General features: G+C 40.0%; 3 protein-coding genes across 3 annotated transcripts in view; 2 read left to right on the forward strand and 1 right to left on the reverse strand.

Moving 5' to 3' along the window:
* LOC119583769 (charged multivesicular body protein 1b-like) overlaps positions 1-8477 on the forward strand; it is a 9418-nt gene extending 941 nt beyond the window's left edge. Inside the window, exons 2-4 of the mRNA XM_037932435.1 lie at positions 4481-4725; positions 5633-5853; positions 6065-8477. Of these exons, the coding sequence (XP_037788363.1) occupies positions 4481-4725; positions 5633-5853; positions 6065-6185 (587 nt within the window). The 3' untranslated portion in view covers positions 6186-8477. The remainder of the gene's footprint in view (positions 1-4480; positions 4726-5632; positions 5854-6064) is intronic.
* Positions 8478-9842: 1365 nt separating this feature from the next.
* Positions 9843-21648, reverse strand: LOC119583768 (WD repeat and HMG-box DNA-binding protein 1-like). Its single transcript, XM_037932434.1, has 18 exons — positions 21443-21648; positions 20280-20391; positions 17743-17894; positions 16951-17048; positions 16480-16727; positions 15751-15996; positions 15249-15435; positions 14951-15093; positions 14562-14746; positions 13775-14022; positions 13335-13561; positions 12883-13017; positions 12557-12727; positions 12007-12218; positions 11612-11724; positions 11271-11491; positions 10419-10709; positions 9843-10103 (listed from the first exon to the last, which is right to left on the reverse strand). The coding sequence occupies exons 1-18, from the start codon at positions 21520-21522 to the stop codon at positions 9912-9914; spliced, it is 3261 nt and encodes a 1086-aa protein (XP_037788362.1). The 5' UTR covers positions 21523-21648; the 3' UTR covers positions 9843-9911.
* A 221-nt stretch (positions 21649-21869) lies between these two features.
* Positions 21870-22500, forward strand: part of LOC119583383 — an 11939-nt gene continuing 11308 nt past the window's right edge. The window contains exon 1 of the mRNA XM_037931853.1: positions 21870-22207. The gene's annotated coding sequence lies outside the window, so the exon portion shown is untranslated. The remainder of the gene's footprint in view (positions 22208-22500) is intronic.

Here is a 22500-nt window from a genome sequence, read left to right on the forward strand (position 1 = left end):
CGAAAATGAGATACTCGTAATATCGATTTATACTTGCGGGAGTTTTCTCCGAGAGCTCTTTTTCGTGCGTGATTGCGGGGCACAGGTTGGGTAGTTTCTTTCGGGTGTTGCTAGTGTGGGTCATAAGAAATGCCCATGTGGGTTTGAAGTCACTATAGTTCAAAGAATCAGGAAGCCTTTGCTTTGAATTTGTAACCTAATTGTGATGTTATCGAGAGCTTCCTTTTTTGTTCAATGAATGTATTGCATAAGTTTGGAATGTTTTTTCAGTCTGGAAATAGCATTGCCTTTTCTGTGTGTGTGAACTCTGGAATTCTTTGTGAGATTTTCTTTTTGTTTTTCTTTGCAATGTTGAGAATTATATCTGCAGTCTGAATATACCACAACTTATACAAATGTATATTGGTGAATTTTAACACACATCTTTGAAATGAAAATGTCAGAGTTTGTTTTGTTATTGCTTTATTAAACATTAATGGCAACTCTAACTCTTTTCTATGGAGTTGATAACATTGTCAGTATGTCTTAGTTAACCCATTCCTGACGGGTGGCATGTACGCACATGCCATGGCATGGCAGGACTGTCTGCCGGGGGCATGTATGTACATGCCATGGTGTATGTATGGAGATGCCATGAGTTATTTTTTGTTGCAATCACGGCAAAATATTATTTTTCTGCACTGAAAGTGTGATTAAGTCGTTTTTAACACTTTCTCATTTTTACTATGCAAAAAAAAAAAAAAAAAAAAAAAAAAAAAAAAAAAATAATGCAACAAACCGACGATTTCAACTCCATGGTGCCGCACACTGCTTATTCTATTCAGACTATAGACTGAATAATGATCAACTATGGAGTCTATATAACAATAAAAATACCCTTCAGTCTCGATTTATCAGGAAGTTTGGCAAGTAGAGACTTTAAAAAATAATGAAAACTGAAAATACAACATATCTTCATAGTATTACGAAGAAACGGCATGGGATGCTGGTATTTGGCATGAGTGGTCGGGCATGCTAGGGCGACGATATAAGCCCCCGGCAGCAAAGCCCGGGCCACTAGGAATACTACCCGTCGGGAAAGGGTTAAGTAGCTAGCAGGATTAAGCTCAGCGCATATTGCAAGTTGTATGGTGTGTACAGGAGATGCCCTATGTAATCATAGGTTAAACTTGTTTGATGTAAAGCAATTGCATGTTGATATATTAACAAAGATACAAATATTTATAAAAAAATCAATGATCTGGTAAATTTCTCGGATAGTTCTGCATATAGTCATCAATACCCATTAGATCTGGTATCGATGGATTCCTTATTATGTCTTGTGTGCATTTGTAGAGGTTGTAGACAATATTAGGGGAGGATATTAGACCCGATAGGTAGGGAGGGTATGAGGTATCCCAGGGAAATTGTGGGGTTGAATTATGCACTTATTTATGCCTTTCTGTCATTGCTAGGTAGCTGCACCCCCTATCCAACCTTGGGGGCTTTCTGTGCCCTTGGCTGATTGGCATGGGTTTGAGTGACGCACCTGTGTGAGTGACCTCACGACCTAGCTGAAGCAAAGGCTCTCTAAAGTAACATCTCTTGCTGCTTGCTTCGTCCCAAGTTACTGTGCAAATTATTGGAGTTTTCACCCACTGATAGTGTGCATAGTTATTGGTTCTGCCTGCTATTACTACTCTGTTTGGTTTGTAGTCATTGCTAGGAGTCCAGTAATACCAAATGAGTTAGATTTTGAGATGCAGAGTTTATTTCAGAAATGTATCAAGAACTTCATTATTTATTTCCACTATTTTCTTTGTTAACCCATATCTGACGGGTAGTATCCATAGAGGCCGGCGCCTCGCTGCCGGGGGCTTATTTCGTCGCCCTAGCATGCGCGACCACTCATGCCAAATACCAGCATCCCATGCCATTTCTTCGTAATACTACGAAGATATGTTATATTTTCAGTTTTCATTATTTTTTAAAGTCTCTACTTGCCAAACTTCCTGATAAATCGAGATTGAAAGGGTATTTTGGTTGTTATATAGACTCCATAGTTGATCATTATTCGGTCTATAGTCCGAATAAAATAAGCAGTGTGCGGCATCAGGGAGTTGAAATCGTCGGTTTGTTGCATTTTTTTTGTTTGTTGCATGGTAAAAATGAGAAAGTGTTAGAACCGACTTAATCACACTTTCACTGCCAGAAAAATAATCTTTTGCCGTGATTGTAACAAAAAAAAACTCATGGCATGTCCATACATACTCTATGGCATGTGCGTACATGCCCCCGGCAGATGGTCCCGCCATGCCATGGCATGTGCGTATATGCCACCCGTCGGCAATGGGTTAAAATGATAATTCATAGTGATATCAACTATTGCCTTGGTTACGCTGTTCATTTGTGATTGGTTGAGAAATATTGTATAGCAAAGGGAAAAAGAAGTGTTAGAATAGCCAAGAAATATAATGAATTCACAAGTAAATTAGAATTGAACCTTAATTTATCCTTGGAAGAATCCTATATAGTTGAGCAAACAATAGCCAATGGTAGAAGAGACACAGGTGGTTTTGACTCGCGTTTATATTTTCTCTGTGTTGTCTTGTACTTATGCTTTAGATACATGTATGTAAATAAGTGATCAGAAAGGTATAGAAAGTAGTTGTGCTCTTTCTGGGATTCCAAGGGAAGTAGGTAATAGTTACATCATGATAGTTTTGTTGGATATCATATTGACAAGAAATTTAGGCAAAGTAAGCATTCGTAGGTCTCTTGAAGCCTCAGATATCTGCTGACATATGTTTCAATGTTTTATATTCTTTATTTATTTATTTTTAATCATATACACAAATTTTCTTCACTGCTGGGGGAGGCAGTGTGGGTAGTAAGGATGGAATATAGTAATAATAAGCACAGTAAATATGTTTGCTTTTGTGTGATACGATGAAATATTAATTAGTCATTCTCAGGTATGTTTTCACCTTTGATGAAATTGGAGAATAGACAATGCCACGGAGAAGATATCAACTGAAACTAAAAACAGAAATGTTAGTGATACCGTATCTGAAGAATTATTCTTTTATGTAACTATTTGCATATTGATGTGGCTATGGTGTTTCAAAGTGTTTGCTCCTTTTTGTCAAGAGTATGTTGGTAATGTTCACTGCAAAAGAGAAGCATGAAAACTTGATAATCCGGTAAATTTCAATTGCATAAGAAAATCTAAATGATTTGGAAGATAAGATTGAGATTATTACATACAGTTGGAAGTTTAATGAGATTTTATTTATGTTGTATGATATACTTTACAATATACTTTCTGTCTTGGGAATTCCTAACAAGCCAGTGATTCGTGGATGAGTTTGACTTTATTTTAGTATTTTGATCATTACTTTTTATCTTAACCCTTTCCCGATGGGGAGTATTCATAGTGGCCTGGGCTCCGCTGCCGGGGCTTATATCATCATCCTAGCATGCGCAACCACTCATGCCAAATACCAGCATCCCTTGCCGTTTCTTTGTAATACTACGAGCATATGTTGTATTTTTAGTTTTCATTATTTTCTAAAGTCTCTATTTGCCATATTTCCTGATAAATCAAGACTGAAGGATATTTTTGTTGTTATATAGACTCCATAGTTGATCATTATTTGCTCTATAGTCTGAATAAAATAAGCAGTGTGTGGCATCATGGAGTTGAAATCATTTTGTGTGTGTGTGTGTGTGTGTGTGTGTGTGTGTGTGTGTGTGTGTGTGTGTGTGTGTGTGTGTGTGTGTGTGTGTGTGTGTAGTAAAAATGAGAAAGTGTTAAAAACAACTTAATCACATTTTCAGTGGCAGAAAAATAATGTTTTGCTGTGATTGTAACAAAAAAAAAAAACTCGTGGTATGCCCATACATACACCATGGCATGTACGTACATGCCACCCGTCGGCAAAGGGTTAATTGTTGGTCATTAAGGCAAAAGATCAGAAAACATTGTACATTTGTAGAGTAGAGTAGGAATGAGAAGGAATATCTTCATAGTGCAAGAGATGTATTTGACAAGTTTGGGTTATAACCATTAGAAATTAAAATAAAACACCTATTTCTGACAAAGATATAATCAAAACTAGATAAATACATCTCTTGCACAGTAATGATATTCCTCATCATTCACACCTTTTATCTACATTTGTCATAAGATTGCAGGCCATCCTTCACAAGTAAAATCAAGTTTCAGTAGTATTAAAAAAAACAAAAAAAAACAGCAAGATTAATTATGAGAAACAAGGCCAATTATCTTCCAAACATTATCTGCGATGAAGTAGCTAGCTGTGACTGTGTTTCCTGTCTGTCACTGCTAAATTGTCTTTTGTATATAGGTTTATAGTATATTTATAGGAGGAGGTACCACCCTTTTCTAAAAATGACTTTGAAACATTGTGGATCATCAGTAATAAAGCTATAAACACATTTAAGACTTACCCTCAATAAACAATAAACTTTGTTTCAGAGCATCTTTTCAACCTAAAGTTCGCCGCCAAGGAGTTGGACCGGCAGTCAAAGAAATGCGAGAAGGAGGAGAAAGCCGAGAAAGCCAAGGTGAAGAAGGCCATAGCCAAGGGGAACATGGATGGCGCTCGCATCCATGCCGAGAACTCCATCCGCAACAAGAGCCAGGCCCTGAACTACCTCCGCATGTCAGCCAGAGTTGATGCAGTGGCGTCTAGGGTTCAGACAGCTGTCACACAACGCAAGGTATGAGAGGGTGGTTCTTAGAGGGTTAAAAATGCTTTTGGAAAGTTTCACAGAAAATTTCAGGGCTTGAAATTTAATGGCTATTTGTTATCAAGCTCTGAAATAAACAAGAACTGTTGTGTGGGGAATTTAGATTACTTTAACCACAAATATTCTAAGTAAATAAGTGCCTACCTTTGTCCTCAGCTGTAAAACTCCCCAAATTCTTGTGTTCTACCAAGGGCAATATAGTCGTTACTGTTTGTAGACCTAGATTTTATACACCAGAAAATATTGTCACAAGCATCTATGCCAGGAGGTAACTGAATATGAACATGGAGATAGGGGGCCTTGGGGAATAGGGCAGGAGTTGGAAGAGAGCTTGTCTTGGTCTGGTGACTTGGAGAGGTGTGACGAGAAGTGGCCCAGACATATGAGGATGGTAAGGTAGAGGTGATGGGAGAGATTAGCTCTCTTTGGCCTCTCTTTTGGCAGGAAAATGCCACACAGTACCAGATGTAACTTATCCTATCTATATTACTTTCATGAAGAAATAGAAGTAGGTAAATGCCCATCAGTTTCTTAATCTAATGCAGTTTTGAAGGGACTCACCTCCCTGTATGCTTAGTTAAGGAGCATCAGAATTTGGGGGATTAAAGGCTAATCAGCACAATGTAAAATAAATGGTTAAAGACCTTAGAGTTGGAAATCTTAGCCTTTGAAAGCTTTGCAGAATGTTTTGAGTTATTAACCTAGGCGTTTTGAGACTAAATTCATATTCCTCCTCTTGTAGTTACAGTGATACTTGATAAAATAATTTACGCTAAAGGACATTAACAGGAATCATAATGGAGAAACAATGATTCTTAGTTAAAACATGATGTATGACACACCTCTGAGTAGTCAATAATTCATTGCCTCTCGACAGGTAACACAAAGCATGGCGGGCGTTGTGAAGAACCTGGATGCAGCCATGAAGAGCATGAATCTTGAGAAAATCTCAGCCCTCATGGACAAGTTTGAGAAACAGTTTGAGGATCTGGATGTGCAGAGCTCTTACATGGACACTGCCATGAGTGACACTGTGACCACTGCTATACCCCAGGATGCTGTTAATGGGCTCATGTCACAGGCTGCTGATGAGGCTGGGTAGGTCTGCTGTTTTTATTTTGGTCTTCATTGTTATCCTCTTGAAGTTGGTTAATGAAAAATAATGCTGTTACCCCTTGTTCATGTTTAACCAATCACAAAAGTGATTAGTCATCATTATTATCATCAATATTGCTGTTTTCTTGTTTCCTCTTGTGCAAGGATCTTGCTAAAATTCTCAAGGAATAAAAATATATATATTTTTTTCCAGATTGGAGTTGAACATGGAGCTCCCATCAGGCAGCATGTCCACGATTGGGGTGGGGGCAACGCAGGCTAGCCAAGACCAGGACGAACTGACGCAGAGACTAGCCAAGCTCCGTAACTCGTAATTTCCTCTAGAGACCTTCCATGAGCAAAAAGAAAAAAAAAAAGGAATTATTTTTCTCACTAAATTTACACAGAAGCCAGTTGACACCATGCACTTGGAAAGAAATTGTAATTCATCTTTCTCGCATCATTCTGCGCATTTTTTTTTGGTTCTTCTGAAGGTTGTTCACCAAATTGTCGCAGCAGGCATAGTGAAAAAAAACAAACTGTGCTCTGGTTCTGTATTGGGGCCTTAAATACCCTTCCACTTCTCTGTAGTATGCCAAGGCATGACAGATGTAAACAGATGTGTATAGTAAATCAGTTTTAGAGTGCAAGAGATTACTTAGGGTTGTTGTACAATCAATATTGATAGTGGAATTCACATCTTGAGTGTTAAAAAGATAAAATGGTATGTCATAGCTTCTCTGTCTGTTTTTTTTTTATTGTATCATTTCATTTTCATATAATTATTATTTTTTTTTTTCTTTTTTACTTCTCTTATTCTAACTGATGATTAAGATGTTAAGAGTCAGAGCATTGCAGTCTAACACATGTTGGATTGGTTATCATTCTCAGTCATTTGATTAATTGATCACTTTAAAACCTGATTTTGTAGGTAACTAAAAAAATATATGTATGTTAGGATTCACCTGAAATTCATTACTATCTTCCAAGGTCACCTATCCATATTGCAAATACAAATGTCAACACTGACAGATCATGGGCTTAATGGCCTGTTTGGATGTGGAAAGGAATGGATATGTAATATTATATATATATATCCTATACATAAATCAATAATTGTACAGGCTCTACCAGAAATTTTCTTATAAATCTGGTTGGCCTTACATTATTGTCAATATGTTATAGGAAATGCAGTGTACTATATGGTAAATAGAAATTTTTTAATTAAATAGACTTTTTCTTTAAACTATGGCTTGGGTTTTTAAATGTAGGTGCTTGAAAATCCACAATATGTGACTTTCTTCTCGCTTCTCTCTTTTCTGTTAGGTAGACATAAATTTGTACCATTAGATTAATCTATAACGAAAAATGGAGCACACTCTGGGGTTGATTTTTAAGGTGAAAACATTGTTAAAACCAGATTTGCATTAGTAATGATAACATTTGACAGGTATAGATTGTACTTATAAGCAGATTATTGGATTCATATTTTACTTAACCCTTAGGTATAAAGAAATCTCTCGGTGTCATAGACTCCAATGATTTCTGGCAACCATCCAGCCGTTTGGAGTGGGAGTCCCCCCCCCCCCCCCCATGTAACGGAACTTCCTGCTCGATGTGCTCTAGCATATCGCCACACCATACCCAGCAGGTCAAGCAGTTTGTTATGACGGCTATACACGTGGCTCTGCAGTAATGGGTTAACTGTCAGGCAAGGAAATGTGTTCACAGTATTCACTAAATGAATTTGAAATTAATTATATATCAAGTCTAAGAGCCATTTATATATATATATATATATATATATATATATATATATTGTAATGGGTGAGGGGGAGGGATTATATCATTCTGGCAACCAAAAACTTTCTTATTCAAAATAACTGTATTAGGATCTTTTTTCTTCTCTTTAGTCATAAGGAAAAGAGTTGTGTCTTTTTAACATTTAAATAATGGAAAAGCTGTCTGATTGCCTCATCATTTATGTTCATGATAAAAGCTACAATACAAGCTTGAAGTGCGATGACGCTCTTAGGTTACTCTTAAATTTATTGGAGATTATAGGACATACTGAAGGAAGTCTTTCTTTGCTCTGACATCCAGCTCTTTAAAATAAAACAAAAGGACAAAGTGTGCTTTTTGTCACATGATAAAACTGGCTTGTGTGTTTCCCCTAGGCCATGTCCACACTCCAAGCTAGCTGGTGAAAGCAGGCTAAAGCAAGAAGTTTTATGGCTTTGTAATCTAAACATGTATCCATGCTGCCACCGAGTGAACTTGGAACAACACAAGAACAGTTAACCAATCTTTTTTTTTTTTCACTTGAAATTTGTGATGCAATAATACTTTTAATCAGTGGTGATGTACAGACAGGCCAGCTTTCAGCCAGTTTGGATGTGGCTTTAGAATTTACAATGGCCGTGAACATAAAACTTTGGATTGTTATCGTTTCATAAAAGACTTCATTATAGGTTCACATATATATATAGATATATTTTTTTGTTTGTTTCTGCATTGATTTTGTATATAGTATCTAGGTGATGTGTTTTATATGATAAACTCCTGAATTACACTTGGCCACTCAATTGACACTTTATATGAAACTTTATTAAATTAGAGAAAACGTTTTTGCTTTTTTCTCTTCACCCTGTCTTTTGTTATACATAACAAACGGCAAAAATATACATGTTTTTGAAGAAATTCATCTTCATATTTTTAAAATCTAAATGTTGCAGTAGAGGTACTATGGTAGTGAAAAGGGGGGCTAATTAGTGTTATAATTAGATCTAAAATTGCCTCAGCAGTAATTAAGTTATTCGTAACTAGTACAGTAGAAACCTTGACAAAATATTTTTTCCTTGTGTCATGAATAACTCCATTTTCAAAGCTAATGAGAAAATTGAGGCAATATAGGCATAAACTTTAATAAAATGCTAACAGAACAGTATTGTAAACATTTGCTGTTCTAAAAAACTATTCCCCCAGACAAAACACTTCATAAACAAGTTAATGTGTGTAAGTTTACAATATTTCTAATGGTAAAATTAATATTCAGTAGGTGGAAATCATTACGAGTTAGAGAATTCACAAGGAAAATAAATAGGGGTATGTTATGTAAATCCATTATATTTATATGTATAACGCACACACACACACACACACACACACACACACACACACACACACACACACACACACACACACACACACACACACACACACACACACACACACACTCTCTCTCTCTCTCCCTAACTTCAAACTGGTCAACATTGCAAAACTGCCAGAGCTACTTTAATGTGCAGTTACAATAAATATAGGATTACAGACTGCATGCATCATACATTTAAGGACAAGACTGTTTATAATTCCTTATTTGGTAAAGCAAATGTGGACAGGTACAAGAAATTCGGCACATATGATTACCTGGATTTTGTCAAATGTGATAATATCATACAGTAAAGTTTTCAACAAATATAATTATTTATGCTGTACAATATAGTTAAACATAATTTGTTATTAAACTGCAATCCTACTGCATATTCAGTAAAACACCTCACTGAAATTCACAATATTGTAGCTGCATCCTTGGTAAGAGTTTTTATTTATTTATGGTTATCATTTAAAAAAATATTTCTGGAACTCTCACCTGATGAAAATATGAACTATTAAGATTTTACTTCGATAGGAAGCATCTTGTACACTTTTTTATCAGTTTGTAGTTCCTTCACATTTTCTGTTTTAAATTCTAATTGGGTTATATGCTTTTATATAGATTTTACTACTATCATCTGTAAATATCACCGGTTTATCGTAATTATTATTTTTTTTACAATCTGTTTTAAATTCTAAGGCAATTTGTTGCATCCACAACTATATTTTGAGCTGATGAACAAAGAATAAAAACAAAACAACCCGGCTTAAAATTTTTTCCAATCCCCCCCCCCCCCCAAGATAAATATTCCTAGAAAACGGTACATTAAAAGAAAAAGTAAAGTTAAAACTAATATCTTTATAAAAACATTTACACAAATATATACAAACAACCAGTATCACAAGAACTATGAATCCTTGTTAAAGGCAAATGCAGCGAGCTTGTTTATGCCTGAACCCTTGGCTTTCTTTTCAACGGGAGATTCTGGAGTGGTTTCCTCGCGCTTGCGCTTTTTATCGTCTTCATTTGGGGCTGCGGTCGCTTCTGCTGCTGGTGTTGCTGTTGCTGTAGGGGGTCCAGCTGCCAGGGCTTTGTATTTCTGGAAAGTTTGGAGGTGATTATCATTTTGGTTTATCTTTGTTATTTACATTCTTAGTAAGGAATTCAAGTAATACATTATTTATGATCTAGCCATCAAAAGTAGGTAAAATAAAGGATATCTTTACTTTACATATATAAATTTTTTACTTTTGCAAATATATTAGCATTATCAAAAGGGAAAGCAGACAATAGATATTGATGCACAAAGAATAAATAAATAAATAAATAATAAGGAGAGGGAAGGGAGATATAAACATATAAAAAAAAAGATAAATAAATAAATAAAAAATTTAAAATCCAGAACCAGCCATACCTGCTTCGTATCAGCATCCACATCTTTGAACATCATGGCAGCCTTGGCCAGAAGGTCCTTCTCACTAGCATCAGGAAACTTTTCCTTTACTGCCTTCTCATTATCAGCCAACCACAGCTGTAGTGCGGACTGCTTCTTGGGAGGAGTGTCAACGGCCTTCTCTGCTTTCTTAAATGGGTTTGTTGCAGATGGCTTGGGGGTCTCGTCTGGTATATTCTCCGAGACATTTTCCTTCCCTGTGGCAGCCGGCGGCTCTTCCTGCGACTCTTTCTTGAGCGTTGTTTGCTTGGCCTGGGGAAAAGAAAAGCAACAAACAAGAATAAATTGAAGCCCAGAAGATACTTTATCTACATTCCCATTCCTATGGCCTGGCTTCAAGTAGTTTCTATGATAAAAATAAATGAATAAATAAACAAAATAAATAAATCATAAATTGGTAGTAAAGTTTATTCAACAACCCCTATACACTAGGTGGTTTATGTGGGTTGTGACGTTTTGCAAGCATGTTTGAGATAAGTGCAGGAAACTACAGTTGATACTTTGCAGATTCTTGTGCAGTTAGGGGGAAGGCTGGCTTTGACAGAGTTGGGAAGCACTCGGTTATCTCCATGTTATTAATGGTTTGTGTTGTGTTGTATGGAATGGATAGATTTATCTATATTTGGAACAGTACAGATATTTTGTTATGAACTGGTACATCATAAAGAAAAATAAGCAATGGGTGTCACAGTAAACCATTCAACACCCGTTGCAAAAAACAACAACTAAAAGGCTGATAATAAAACTACACAGACACAAACTGTATATCACAGACAGGGACTCCCCAGTTCCCAACCACTATGCTTCTCCTACCTGTGGTTTTTTGACGACAGGCCTCAAGACAGGGCTGGAGTCCATCTTCTTCTGGGCTTTTCTGAACTGGTCGATGACGTTGATGCCTCGCTTTCCACTCTGCGATGCTGATGAAGGAGTACCACTTTTCTTGAAGGGATTCTTTGAGTTCTGCGAGGAGAGGAGGCCTCCGTGTGGGGTTGTGTTCCCTTTTCTCGATGCAGCTGCTAGTAATGGGTTGTCTGCAAGGCGGGGGAGGAAGAAGGATTGTATGTTGTATATCTTTTGTCTATGGGGCAGAAAATTAAACAGAGCATAAATCACATAAAACAGAAAGACAAATAAAAAACCAAGCTACTCACCACTGACAGATTCTTCCACATTTTCCATCGGGTCCTGAATCTGCTCAGAATAATCCTCTTCATCCTCCTCTTCTTCACCTCTTGTTCTTACTCTCCTCATGCCACTGCCATACCTGATGAACGAGACAATTCTCTGATGCAGAATTACACTATTTCTTGTTACAAGCTTGTAGTGAGGTCTCATGAATAAACATTAACCAAAATTAGTACTAACCAAGGACAACACAAATGAAATGGCAACCTTGCATATTCTCTTTGGTGATGCCATGAATAAAATAAAAAAAATTGATATCTTTTACAGAGACTTAAGTATTAGTCAAATAGGCTGCATAGTGAAGTTCAAATAAAATATCAATCTTTCAAAACTACTTCAAAAAGTCACAAGCCAACTATACATTTGTAAATCATCTTCCTCGACGCCTTGTAACTTGGCAGCTCTCTCCATTTCCTCCTGCATTTTGGCCGACGCGACCTCACCCAGTTTGTCGGCCAGCTGGAGGCGGTGGAGCTTCCCTGCGTACTTTATGGCCAACTGGACAGTGTGGTACGATGGCATTAGCTGGCAGACTTCCAAGGCTCGAGATTCGCGCTCAGTGCGGCACGCCAGCTGGGGAGAGGCAGAGAAAGCTCATTTCTTTATCTTGTCTTTGAAACTAAAGTAAAAAAGGAGTCATTATATGCAATATATAATTTTCAGGATATATGAAAAGTAATATAAATGTGGAAACATGTGGAAAGAACCACAAAATAATAATAAATTAGAGAAGAGACCGAGAGAAAAAACATTTTGGTTGAACATGAAGGATTTTTTTTTCTCTTCTTTCAGAAATATGTAGAAAAGATTAGGCCAACACTGAAAACCCCTTTCACAAGAAATAACCTTAACCCAATCTAAGCCGAAACATACTTCCTAACGCCCGTCCCCTTCCCACACCCAAAACTCACAGCAAACAGTTTAATCATGGCTTCCTTGAGGATCTTGTCGGCTTCGTTCTTCGAGTCCTCAATGTCATAGCCCTGGCGTCCAAGTCGCTCCAGAGAGTTCAGCAGGAGACCAGAGCGCAGCGTCTTCTCTTCGAGGCCGCCTTTCTCCGTTTCCAACTCGCATAATGGTACCTGCAATACAATCAGGTGAGGATGAGACAATCTGCTTACTTCAATGTGATTGTTTAGTCTCACTTACATGAGGTTTGGAAAGGCTATGCTAAAAACATAAAAACAACGAAAGAAAGAAAGAAAGAATCTAAAAAGGTAGATATGGTGTTGCATACCTGAATGCTAATAATGGAGACATGGGGTTTGGGCAAAACAGGGGGATAGCGTCCACCCTTGCAGAGAATGCATCGCACATTGCCCTGAGTCTCACTCACTCCCAGCAGGAAGTAGTTGTCACTCTTGCCTTTTGTCTGCAAAGGAAGAGAATAATAATAAAAATAATAATAATAATGATAATAATAATAATAAAGGTAATAATAATAATATTAATAATAATAATAATAATAATAATAATAATAATAATAATAATAATAATAATATCATTAATAATAATAATAATAATAATAATAATAATAATAATAATAATGGCATTAATAACAAAAGTTCTAAGCTTCTTATATATACTCATTGACATTTATACATACTGTGATAAACAATTCATCAGCTGTTGCCTTTTCTCTCTCATTCTCACATTTGCTCTCAAAATTCCTCAACCCTAACTACTCACGTGATTCTTTGTGTTGAGGATGACCGTCCAGTTGTAGCCATACTTGAAGTGCATCATGCGGACAATGCCAGCACTGTCCATGACGGCTGGCGTACCCTCGTCAGTGAATCCAGCCCAGGCCAGGTACGAGCGGGGGGAGAGGGGTAAGGGGCATGAGAGGGGAACTGGGTGCTTGTTTCCGTTTACGCTCAGGACGACCGCTGCCATGTGCTGATCACCAGACACACCTAAGAGGATGTAATTGGTCAGGATTAATTCTGCTAAATTACTTAACATCTTGAAATCTTGTTATAGATCATCTGAATCAAGATTGTCACAACATAAAAGAACTCTCCTTACACACACACACACACACACACACAAAATCAAGGAAGCATAGCAAAGGTACAAGACACGAAATTAACTAAACCTGAGAGCCCTTAATGAGAAAGCAGTCTCACCCATTCCATTGTGGAACACGACCATCAGCTGTTCCTCAAACCCAGCCAGACACACCACAGGGCCGGGGATGCTCAGGATATCCCGCTGTATGCCTGAGGTTGAGAAGATCCTGAGGTTCCGGCGGTCGGTCGCCACAGCCAGCCAGCCCACTCCGATGCACAGGGCCAAGATTTCTTCCTCACTAGGCATGTCCACGTGCCACTCCTTGCCTCCTCCCCAGGCCGAAAAGTGCTGCACCGCCAACTTGCTGTGGGGTAGTTTGAGACCCTTCATTGCCTTGGAAACCATTCAGCCCTATACCACTTATCCATAAGGGAGTCTGCTCTCAGATTACTAAAGAATAATCACAAGCAGGAGAGATCCTTGTGTCCACGGTTGCCTGCTGAGGGTCCCTGTGGTCTATTACAGGGATTATAAGGGCATTATCTCTCAAGATTAACTAACGTTACAAATCAAGTGTGTCAAACAAACAACACACCTGCTTTGTTTCATCAGCCTGCATAATGTGACCATAACAACCTTATAAACCTATGTATGCCAAGCCATTAAGCGATCAGCCAATTTTCCAGCCGAGACTCTTCTGACGGGCAAACCACCATCTAGCTAGGGATTTACAGTGTGTGCCTGAGTCTGATGGCAAAACACCAAGATTACCGAGCATCTGGGAATCAGCAGGAGAGTCTAACCGAGGACGGAAAACTCCGTACTCATCAAACGCATATTTCATCACCGAGCACAGTGGACTCTTGCTTGTTCACAGGCAGAAATCGAGGCAAGGGAACTAACCTAGGCTGGTCATCCTGGGCGTCACATGCTAGTGCTAGGGCCTGGGTGGACAGCGCTGCCATGCTGTGCCCACTGTTATTGTTGAGGTGAAGGGCGTGGTGCACTGAGGTGTCGTGAAACTCAACATCTATGCTGTTCTCATCCTCACTTGAATACTGGCGCACAATGCCAACATTATTCCATAGCTGCAAGGAATCAACAATTTCCATAAAGAAAGAAAATACTCATAAATAATTCATATCCAATGCTTATCCTTTAGCCTATTTTACCAAACTGAATATACAAACCATAATGGTAAGAAAGGCATTTAATCAAATGTCAGATATATAACCAATACCTCCAGAGCACTTTTTTTTTTTTTTTTTTTTTTACACACATCCGAAACTCACCATATATCTGTCATTGAGGTGCTCCGGAGACATGCCAGGCTGGAAGGGCTTCTGAATCTCGGGGAGCTTCATGACGGGGGCAGGCGGCAGCTCAGTCTTGGTGGTGATGATGCTTGCTGTGTCATCATCCTTCAGCTTTATATCTGCAGGAGGGAATGACAATCAACTGGCTATCAACTGGCTGGGATAATTTCTAATAACCCTTTTAGTTTAAGAACCAACAGAGAAAAAAAAAATCAAAACAAAAATTGAGTAAAGAAAGTCATACTTCAGCACATGTAAATCAGATTCAACCTACTTGGGTCTCCCTTGATGAGATCACTATCCTCAGGCAGTCCAACAAATGTGCCGTCTTCGTCATCTGCAAACCCTAGCTGCTCCTTGATCTTGGCCAGAGAAAACTCATCCTCTTCCTCCGCTGCATCAACATCAACTGGAGGGAAGACTGCTGCCTTTTCTGAGTCTGGAATGCCGTCCGATTTTCCCTACGAGACAAATTGCAGGAATGGAAGGCTTTTACACATTTCGTAAAAATTCAGAACTTCAGATACACATTTTAAGGGGTATTCTATCATGAAGCCAGATATCACCTACATGCTTTCCTGCTGCATGAAATGAAAACAATTTGCATAAATGTTCAGCAAATACTACATTATCAAAATACTTAACTCAATAGCAGAAAAAGAGTAAATTAATTAAACCAACATTATTCTTTAATTTCATTAATTCAAAGATATCAGTATACATAAATAAATAACTGCCCATTCAAACGACATGCTAACTCTCCACCAAAGACTTACGGGCTTGGACAGATAGTCTCCCTCAGTGATGTTCTCCAGCGTCCCCAACTGCCCATCACAGTCGACGAATGCCAACTCCTCCTTCCCACTGGGGTTCCATGCCATTCCTGTTATGGCAAGACCTTTGGGGTGCTTCTCCGAGAGGATGATCTGGCGGCTTTTGGCATCCCAGACCAGGATCACACCATCCCGACACGCCCCGGCAACAAACCGCCCACAGCTGGACACTGCAGCCAAGGAGACCATCTGAAATTATCAGAGGAGATACTTGTATCTACACATGCTAAAAATAATAACCATAATAATAATGACTAAAGTTAAAAGCTATAGATATCAAACCATATTAATGTGACAAATAGTCACAAACACAAAAACTAGAAAGCACTCAAGAGACCAGAATCCAATTTCATAAAACATTTTTCAGAGAACACAAATTTCCAAGCATTGATTGCACATTTACATCCAGGTCATCACTACACTCTAAACAACTGGCCACCATTTAATTTTTCTTCACAATTCTCAGAATTAAAAAGAAAGAAAGAGAAAAAAAAAAAATGCATAATTGGACACTAAAATAAAATCCTGACAATCTGTTGCATACTTATTGAGTAATTCTGCTGGCAACCAATTAACCACAAAACCTGATATTCTGAATTCACTAGGAAGCTTATCACAAATGCACAACACTAATCACCCCCATAAAAGAAAAAAGAAAAAGAAAGAGCATACCTCTTTTATAGACTCATGCTCCAAAACATGGTGAATCTGCCAGTCTTTCCGAGCATAAGCATGGACCTTCATCCCCGCTGGAACGAGGAGGTACTGGCCATCTGACGTCCAAGCCATGCGACACAAGGTCAGAGAGGATGAGAAGCTGTTTGTCTTGGGCACAACATTCCAGGAGGCCACCGACACAGACATCTGCAGGTCCCACACCTTTACACTTCCATCACATGAAGACGATGCTAAAAACTCCCCTGAGGAATTTAGAGAGATTATACATTACAAGCTTTAAGGTGAGGGATTCTATCTGAATTGTATACAAACAAATCCAAAGAATAGCAAAAAAGAGCACAAAACAATAAGCACTTTGACATGCTACAACAACAAATATAATTAACTGACTTACAGATCCCACTACCATCATTTCTTACAGCTCAATGCCTTCCATTTAGCACAGAATAGACAAAGAACACTAACCTTTAGGATCCAGGGCAACAGAGAGGACAGGAGCTTGGTGACCAGTCAGGACCTGGTCCTTGTATGCCACTGTGTCATGGACCTTGATGGTCATGTCACTGCAAAGTTATACAAAATGCTAAAATCTTATGCATCTTTATCCTCTGTAAATAATTCATTTATGATTTAAGCAATCAAGAAATAAAACCAAAAAATCAGAAGTTAAATAAGGATATATCCAAAGTTAGTTTATCAAATTTAGTAAATAAATTTAATAATAGACCTTCATTATCAATATATTCACAGAGACACATACACACTCTTATTTGTTAAAATATAACACACGCACACCCTTATATTCATTTGTTAAATTATAACAACATTAATGATGCTAATACTTGTACACCAATTTAACCCACTGCCACTAGATACACATGCCTTCCACTGTAGTTCTGGTCTGTGAATTTTATTTGCATACAGATGGCTCCACAAATGCTCAGCCAACTAAGGAGTCAATTTGTCAACTCTGCTGACTTCATTTAATTTCCCCTTCCTTGTTTTTTTGGTGACTTTTTTTTCTAATGCTATCAATATCAATGATGTTACTATCATTATTGACATTATGATCTTTTTTCCTTTTTTTATATCAAGGAAAGGATAAATAGGCGAGACAGACAAGCACTTGTGAAGCCATCTATATGTAAACAAAATCAATAAGCATAAATCCCTGTGGACATGACATATGTACATGCCATCCTGGTGTCAGTGGGGTAAAGAGGTGCCGGGCAAATCTCAAAGTCCACACCGACCAACCTTCCGGCACAGACAACAGTCTTCGCATCCTTGCTGACAACAATGTGTGTGGTCGGGGCAGTGAACCGGGTGATAATACCATCAGGAGAACCTTCGTCCAGGGTGTAGGCTTGGACGAGGTTGCTGTCAGTGCCGACCAAAAATCTTCCTTCCTGTCAGAGTAATTTTTGAGATATGGGAAACTGAAGGGGACATTTAAAAAAAAAAATTGTATGTCCAGGGAACAAAGTAAACAAGTAAACGTGCAAGGATAATCAATCTGAAAAATAATAATTGGGTAGAATTATTTAATTCCATCTTAATGAAGTTAAGGATAGCAAGATTTATTTTGGAGTGTGATAAATTAATCTATTAAAAACAATTTATGATAAATGCAAAAGTAAGCAGAATTTACCTATGGAAAAGAAGTAAAAAACTATCATTCAACTTAATCTCCAGTTAACTTGAACTTGTTATGATGCATGAAATACTTAACTCTGAAAAGCTTATTCTACATAACAAACAGAAGCTGTGTAAGAACAAGAAAGGAAAGGAAAGGAAAGGGGAGCTGGAGCAGAATTACAATCAGAGAGTAAAGAAAAGCCGGGAGAGCAGAGGAGAGGGTATGGAAGGAAGAAAGAGAGAGAAAGAGAGAGAGAGAGAGAGAGAGAGAGAGAGAGAGAGAGAGAGAGAGAGAGAGAGAGAGAGAGAGAGAGAGACAGGGAGAGAGAGACAGGGGAGAGAAGGAGGGGGGGAGAGAGAGAGAGAGAGAGGGAGAGAGAGGGGAGAGGGGAGAGAGGGGAGGAGACAGAGGGGGGGAGGGGGAGGGGGGGAGAGGGGAGAGAGAGGACAGGGGGAGAGAGAGGGCAGAGAGAGAAAGACAGAGAGAGAAAGACAGAGAGGGGAAAGGGCGAGAAAAGAAAAAAGAGACAGAGAGAGAGAAAGGGCAGAAAACAGAGAAGGGAGAGACCCGGGCAGAGACAGACGACAGACCGAGAGAGAGAGAGGGGACGAGAGGGAGAGAGAGGGGAGAGAGAGAGAAAAGAGAGGGAGGGGAAAAGGGGGGGAGGGGGGGAGAGAGAAGGGGAGGGGAGGAAGGGGGAGAGAGGGAGGGGAAAAGAGGAAGAAGGGGGAAGAGAGACAGACAAAAGGAAAAAGAGACAGACAGAGGGAAAAAAGGAAAAGAGGGGAAAAAGGGGAGAGAGAGAGAGAGAGGGGAAAGGGGGGGGATGTGGGAGGGGGGGAGGGGAGAGGAGAAGAAAAGAGAAGAGAGAGAGGGGGAGTGAGAAGAGAGAGAGGGGAGAGAGAGGGGGAGAGGGGGGAGAGAGAGAGGAGGGGGGAGAGAGAGAAAGACAGGGGACCCGAGAGAGAAAGACAGAGACAGAGAGAGAAAGCGAGGGAGAAAGACAGAGGGCAGAGAGAGGAAAAACAGGAGAGAGAGAGAGAAAAAACAGAGACAGAAAAAGCAGAGACAGAAAAGAGGGGCAGAGAGAGAGAGGGGAGAGAAAGAGAAGAGGGGGAGAGATTGGGGGAGCGAAGGGGAGAAAGAGAGAAGATGAGGCGAGAGAGGGGGGGAAAAGAGAAGGGGAGAGAAGGGGGAGGAGGGGAGAGAGAGAGGGGACCGGGGGAGGAAAAGGAGGAAAAGGAAGGGGGACAGACAGAAGAAAAAGAGAGAGAGGAAAAGGGGAAGAGGAAAAAAGAGAGAGAGAGAGAGGGGGAGGGAGGGGAGAGAGAGGAGAGAGGGGAGAGAGAGAGAGAGAGAGGGGGCCCAGAGAAGCGGCAGAGAGAAAGAAAGAAAAAAGGGGGAGAGGAGAGAGAGAGGGGAAAAGGCAGAGAGAGAGAGGAGAAAGACCCGAGGGGGAGGGAGGGGAGAGGAGGGGAGAGGGGGGGGGGGGGGGGGGGGGGAGGGGGGGGGAGGGAGGGGGGAAGGGAAGGGGGGGAGGAAAGGGGGGAAAGGGGGGAAAAAAGGGAGGGGGAGAAGGGAGAAGAAGAAAAGAGAAAGAGAAAAAAAAAAAAAAGAAAAAGAAAAACGGGGGGAAAGGGAAGGGGGAAAAAAAAGGGGGGGGGGAAAAAGGGGGGGGGGGAAAAAGAGGAGGAGAAGTTTTTAGAGGGAAAAAAGGGGGAAAAAAGGGGGGGAAAAAGGGGAAAAAAGAAAAAAGGAAAAAAAAAAGGGGGGAAAGGGGGAAAGGGGAAAAAGGGGGGAAGGGTTTAAAAAAGGGGGGAAAAAGGGGGAAAAAGAGGGGGGAAAAGGGGAAAGGGGGGAAAGGGGGGGGGGAAGAAGGAAAGAGAGAGAGAGAGAAAGAAAGAGAAAGAAGGAGAGAGAGGAGGAGAGAGATGGGGAGAGAGGGAGAGAGAGAGAGAGAGGAAGAGAGAAAAAAGAGAAAGAGAGAAAACAAGGGGAAAAGAAAAGAAAGAGGAAAGAGAAAGGGGAAGAAAGAGAAACGAGCGAGCCGAGAAAAAAGAGAGAAAAGAGAGAAAGAGAAAGAGAAAGAGAAAGAGAAAGAATGTACTCAGAGAAAATCAACCCTCCTGTTCACCAGCACCAACCGAACACCAACCTGACAGGCAATGGAATGCGCACACTCTGCCACTACATGTGTTTTGCAGTCATCATCATCGAGGCCTTCGAAGACGCGCACTTCTCCATCTGTCCCGCACGTTAGTATGTACCTGGGAAAAGTAGAACGAAGACCATGGAAACAAAAAAAAACACGTTGCTGAAAGCTCTCTCTGGATCTTACTTCTGATATCGATTTCTGATATTGCCTACTGCAGTCCACGGCACGGGAGAGCGCACGTGCAGGAGAGCCCAACGCAGAGTCCGTCCTACGCTCCATCCTGCTGGACGTGCGAGGCGGATTCTTGATTGATAATGGGGGTTATGGGGAGGCAGAGGGGGGAATTGCATGGGGGGGAGAGGGGGGTAATTGCATAGGGACAGGGGGATTGCATGGGGGGGAGAGGGGGGTAATTGCATGGGGGGGAGAGGGGGGTAATTGCATAGGGATGGGGGGATTGCATGGGGGGAGAGGGGGTAATTGCATGGGGGGGAGGGGGGTAATTGCATAGGGACGGGGGGGATTGCATGGGGGGCAGAGGGGGGTAATTGCATGGGGGGGAGAGGGGGGTAATTGCATAGGGACGGGGGGGATTGCATGGCACTCAACTCCCTGCATGACTATATATTTTTTTGCAATCGGTTACGTGAAGGTTCAATCGAATATTCACCGTTAAAATAATCAATGCCGGAGCGTACTTTATTTAGGAAAGAAACTCGTTATTTTTCATTGGATTTTAATCAATTTTAACTAAGCTAATTAATCGAGATGGAACACAACGTTCGGAATTAAAAAAAAATAAAAATAAAACAAAATACATTTCTAAAATTAAACTGCGTTCCTTCTAAAGATTGACCAATTTGGGTATTTGTCATACGCTAATTAGGAGATATATATTCACTCGAATTTTTAAAAAAATTTATTAAATATATATTTTTTTCTGGTTTTGTTTGTGTCTCGATCCTTCGCGTTGCCTCCGGTTCCTCTTCCGATTTATTTTCATCCACGAGCAACAAATACACAGCTAGATCTCTCCAGCGGCTCCGAGGGACACCGCCGGACGCAAAATATCCTAAAAACCCAAAAAATAAATCAAGAAAATAAGACCCAAAAGGAGAAAAGAAAAACCTAATCTCTCACACTTTTCGAAAAAATCCACGAACCTTCCGTCACTCGTATAACACAGATCCGTATGTCCCTCGAAATGGGCGTATCTCGTCGGCCTCATCTTCCTCGCGTCCATTTTGCTGCTATCGGTGTTGTCTGGGCGCCGAGGGAGGCATTTATTGGCGAAAACCGAGGGAATTGGAGGTTTGTTGTCGCTTCGCGGGAGACGAAAACAGCTGATTGTGCGCGCCAAGGAGGACGCTGCGTCCAGGGTCATACGAGCTTGCGAGGTCTATGTTTGTGGGGGGGTTTTAATACGAGCACTTCGTATAAATTGGATTTATTTTATTCATATACCTTAATTTAGTGTTTTTATGTTGGGCGTTTTGTTTTTTATGTATATTTGAGGTCTTTTTATGAATAGAGTTGTATAGTTTCGCTTTTGGGGTACGGCCTTACGACCGTGACGTCACGAAAACTAGTTCGTGACTAATCCAACCAAATTAACCCCAAAAACACTACAATCTCTCCTCCAATCACAACGAACAATCACTAAATCCAATTACCTATCCCGGAAACCCAACTGTAACTCCCAAATCCCGTAAATCGAGCGTTGTTTACAAAGTGGTGCCCCTGTGACGTCACGGGTGTGAATGACGAGTCGGGAGGCCATTTTCCACCATTCAGTGCGCTGTTGAGGCTCGGAGTGAGAGGACGTTCCCCTTTTTTTTTTCTCCGCGTCCCCTTTTTACGTGCTTTTGCTTGTGGATAATCGTCGAGCGGATTCGATTTTATTTTTTGGATTTTAAAGGTCGTCAAAGGTAATTCGATCCTGTTTTTTTGGAGGCGCGTGATAAGGATTTTACGGCAAGGGAGGGTGTGAGAAATCTCCTGAATTTATTATGATTGGTTTTCTCTCTCTCTCTCTTCCTCTTCTTCTTCTTTCCTTCTTTCTCCTTCCTTCCTTCGTCCTCTTGTCTCCTCTTTCTCCTCTTCTCTCCCCTCTTTCTCCTCGCCTGAAACGAAAGAGGAATCACAGAAGAAACAGAATTATTTATCTCAAGTGAAGCGTATGGGAAAAAAAAGAAAAAAAAAGATGGTTTTGTGATGGAAA

This window comes from Penaeus monodon, chromosome 17, assembly GCF_015228065.2.
Source record: "Penaeus monodon isolate SGIC_2016 chromosome 17, NSTDA_Pmon_1, whole genome shotgun sequence".
NCBI classification, from domain to species: domain Eukaryota; kingdom Metazoa; phylum Arthropoda; class Malacostraca; order Decapoda; family Penaeidae; genus Penaeus; species Penaeus monodon.

Bases quoted from the DNA above. Each gene is read 5' to 3' on its own strand.
- LOC119583768 (XM_037932434.1), bottom strand. From the start codon at position 21,522: ATGGACGCGAGGAAGATGAGGCCGACGAGATACGCCCATTTCGAGGGA. The intron at 15,997-16,479 runs GTATGCTCTTTC...TGATAATTTCAG, and splicing joins AGCATGAGTCTATAAAAGAG to ATGGTCTCCTTGGCTGCAGT. The intron at 14,023-14,561 runs GTTAGTTCCCTT...ACTACCCCACAG, and splicing joins GCCCAGGATGACCAGCCTAG to CAAGTTGGCGGTGCAGCACT.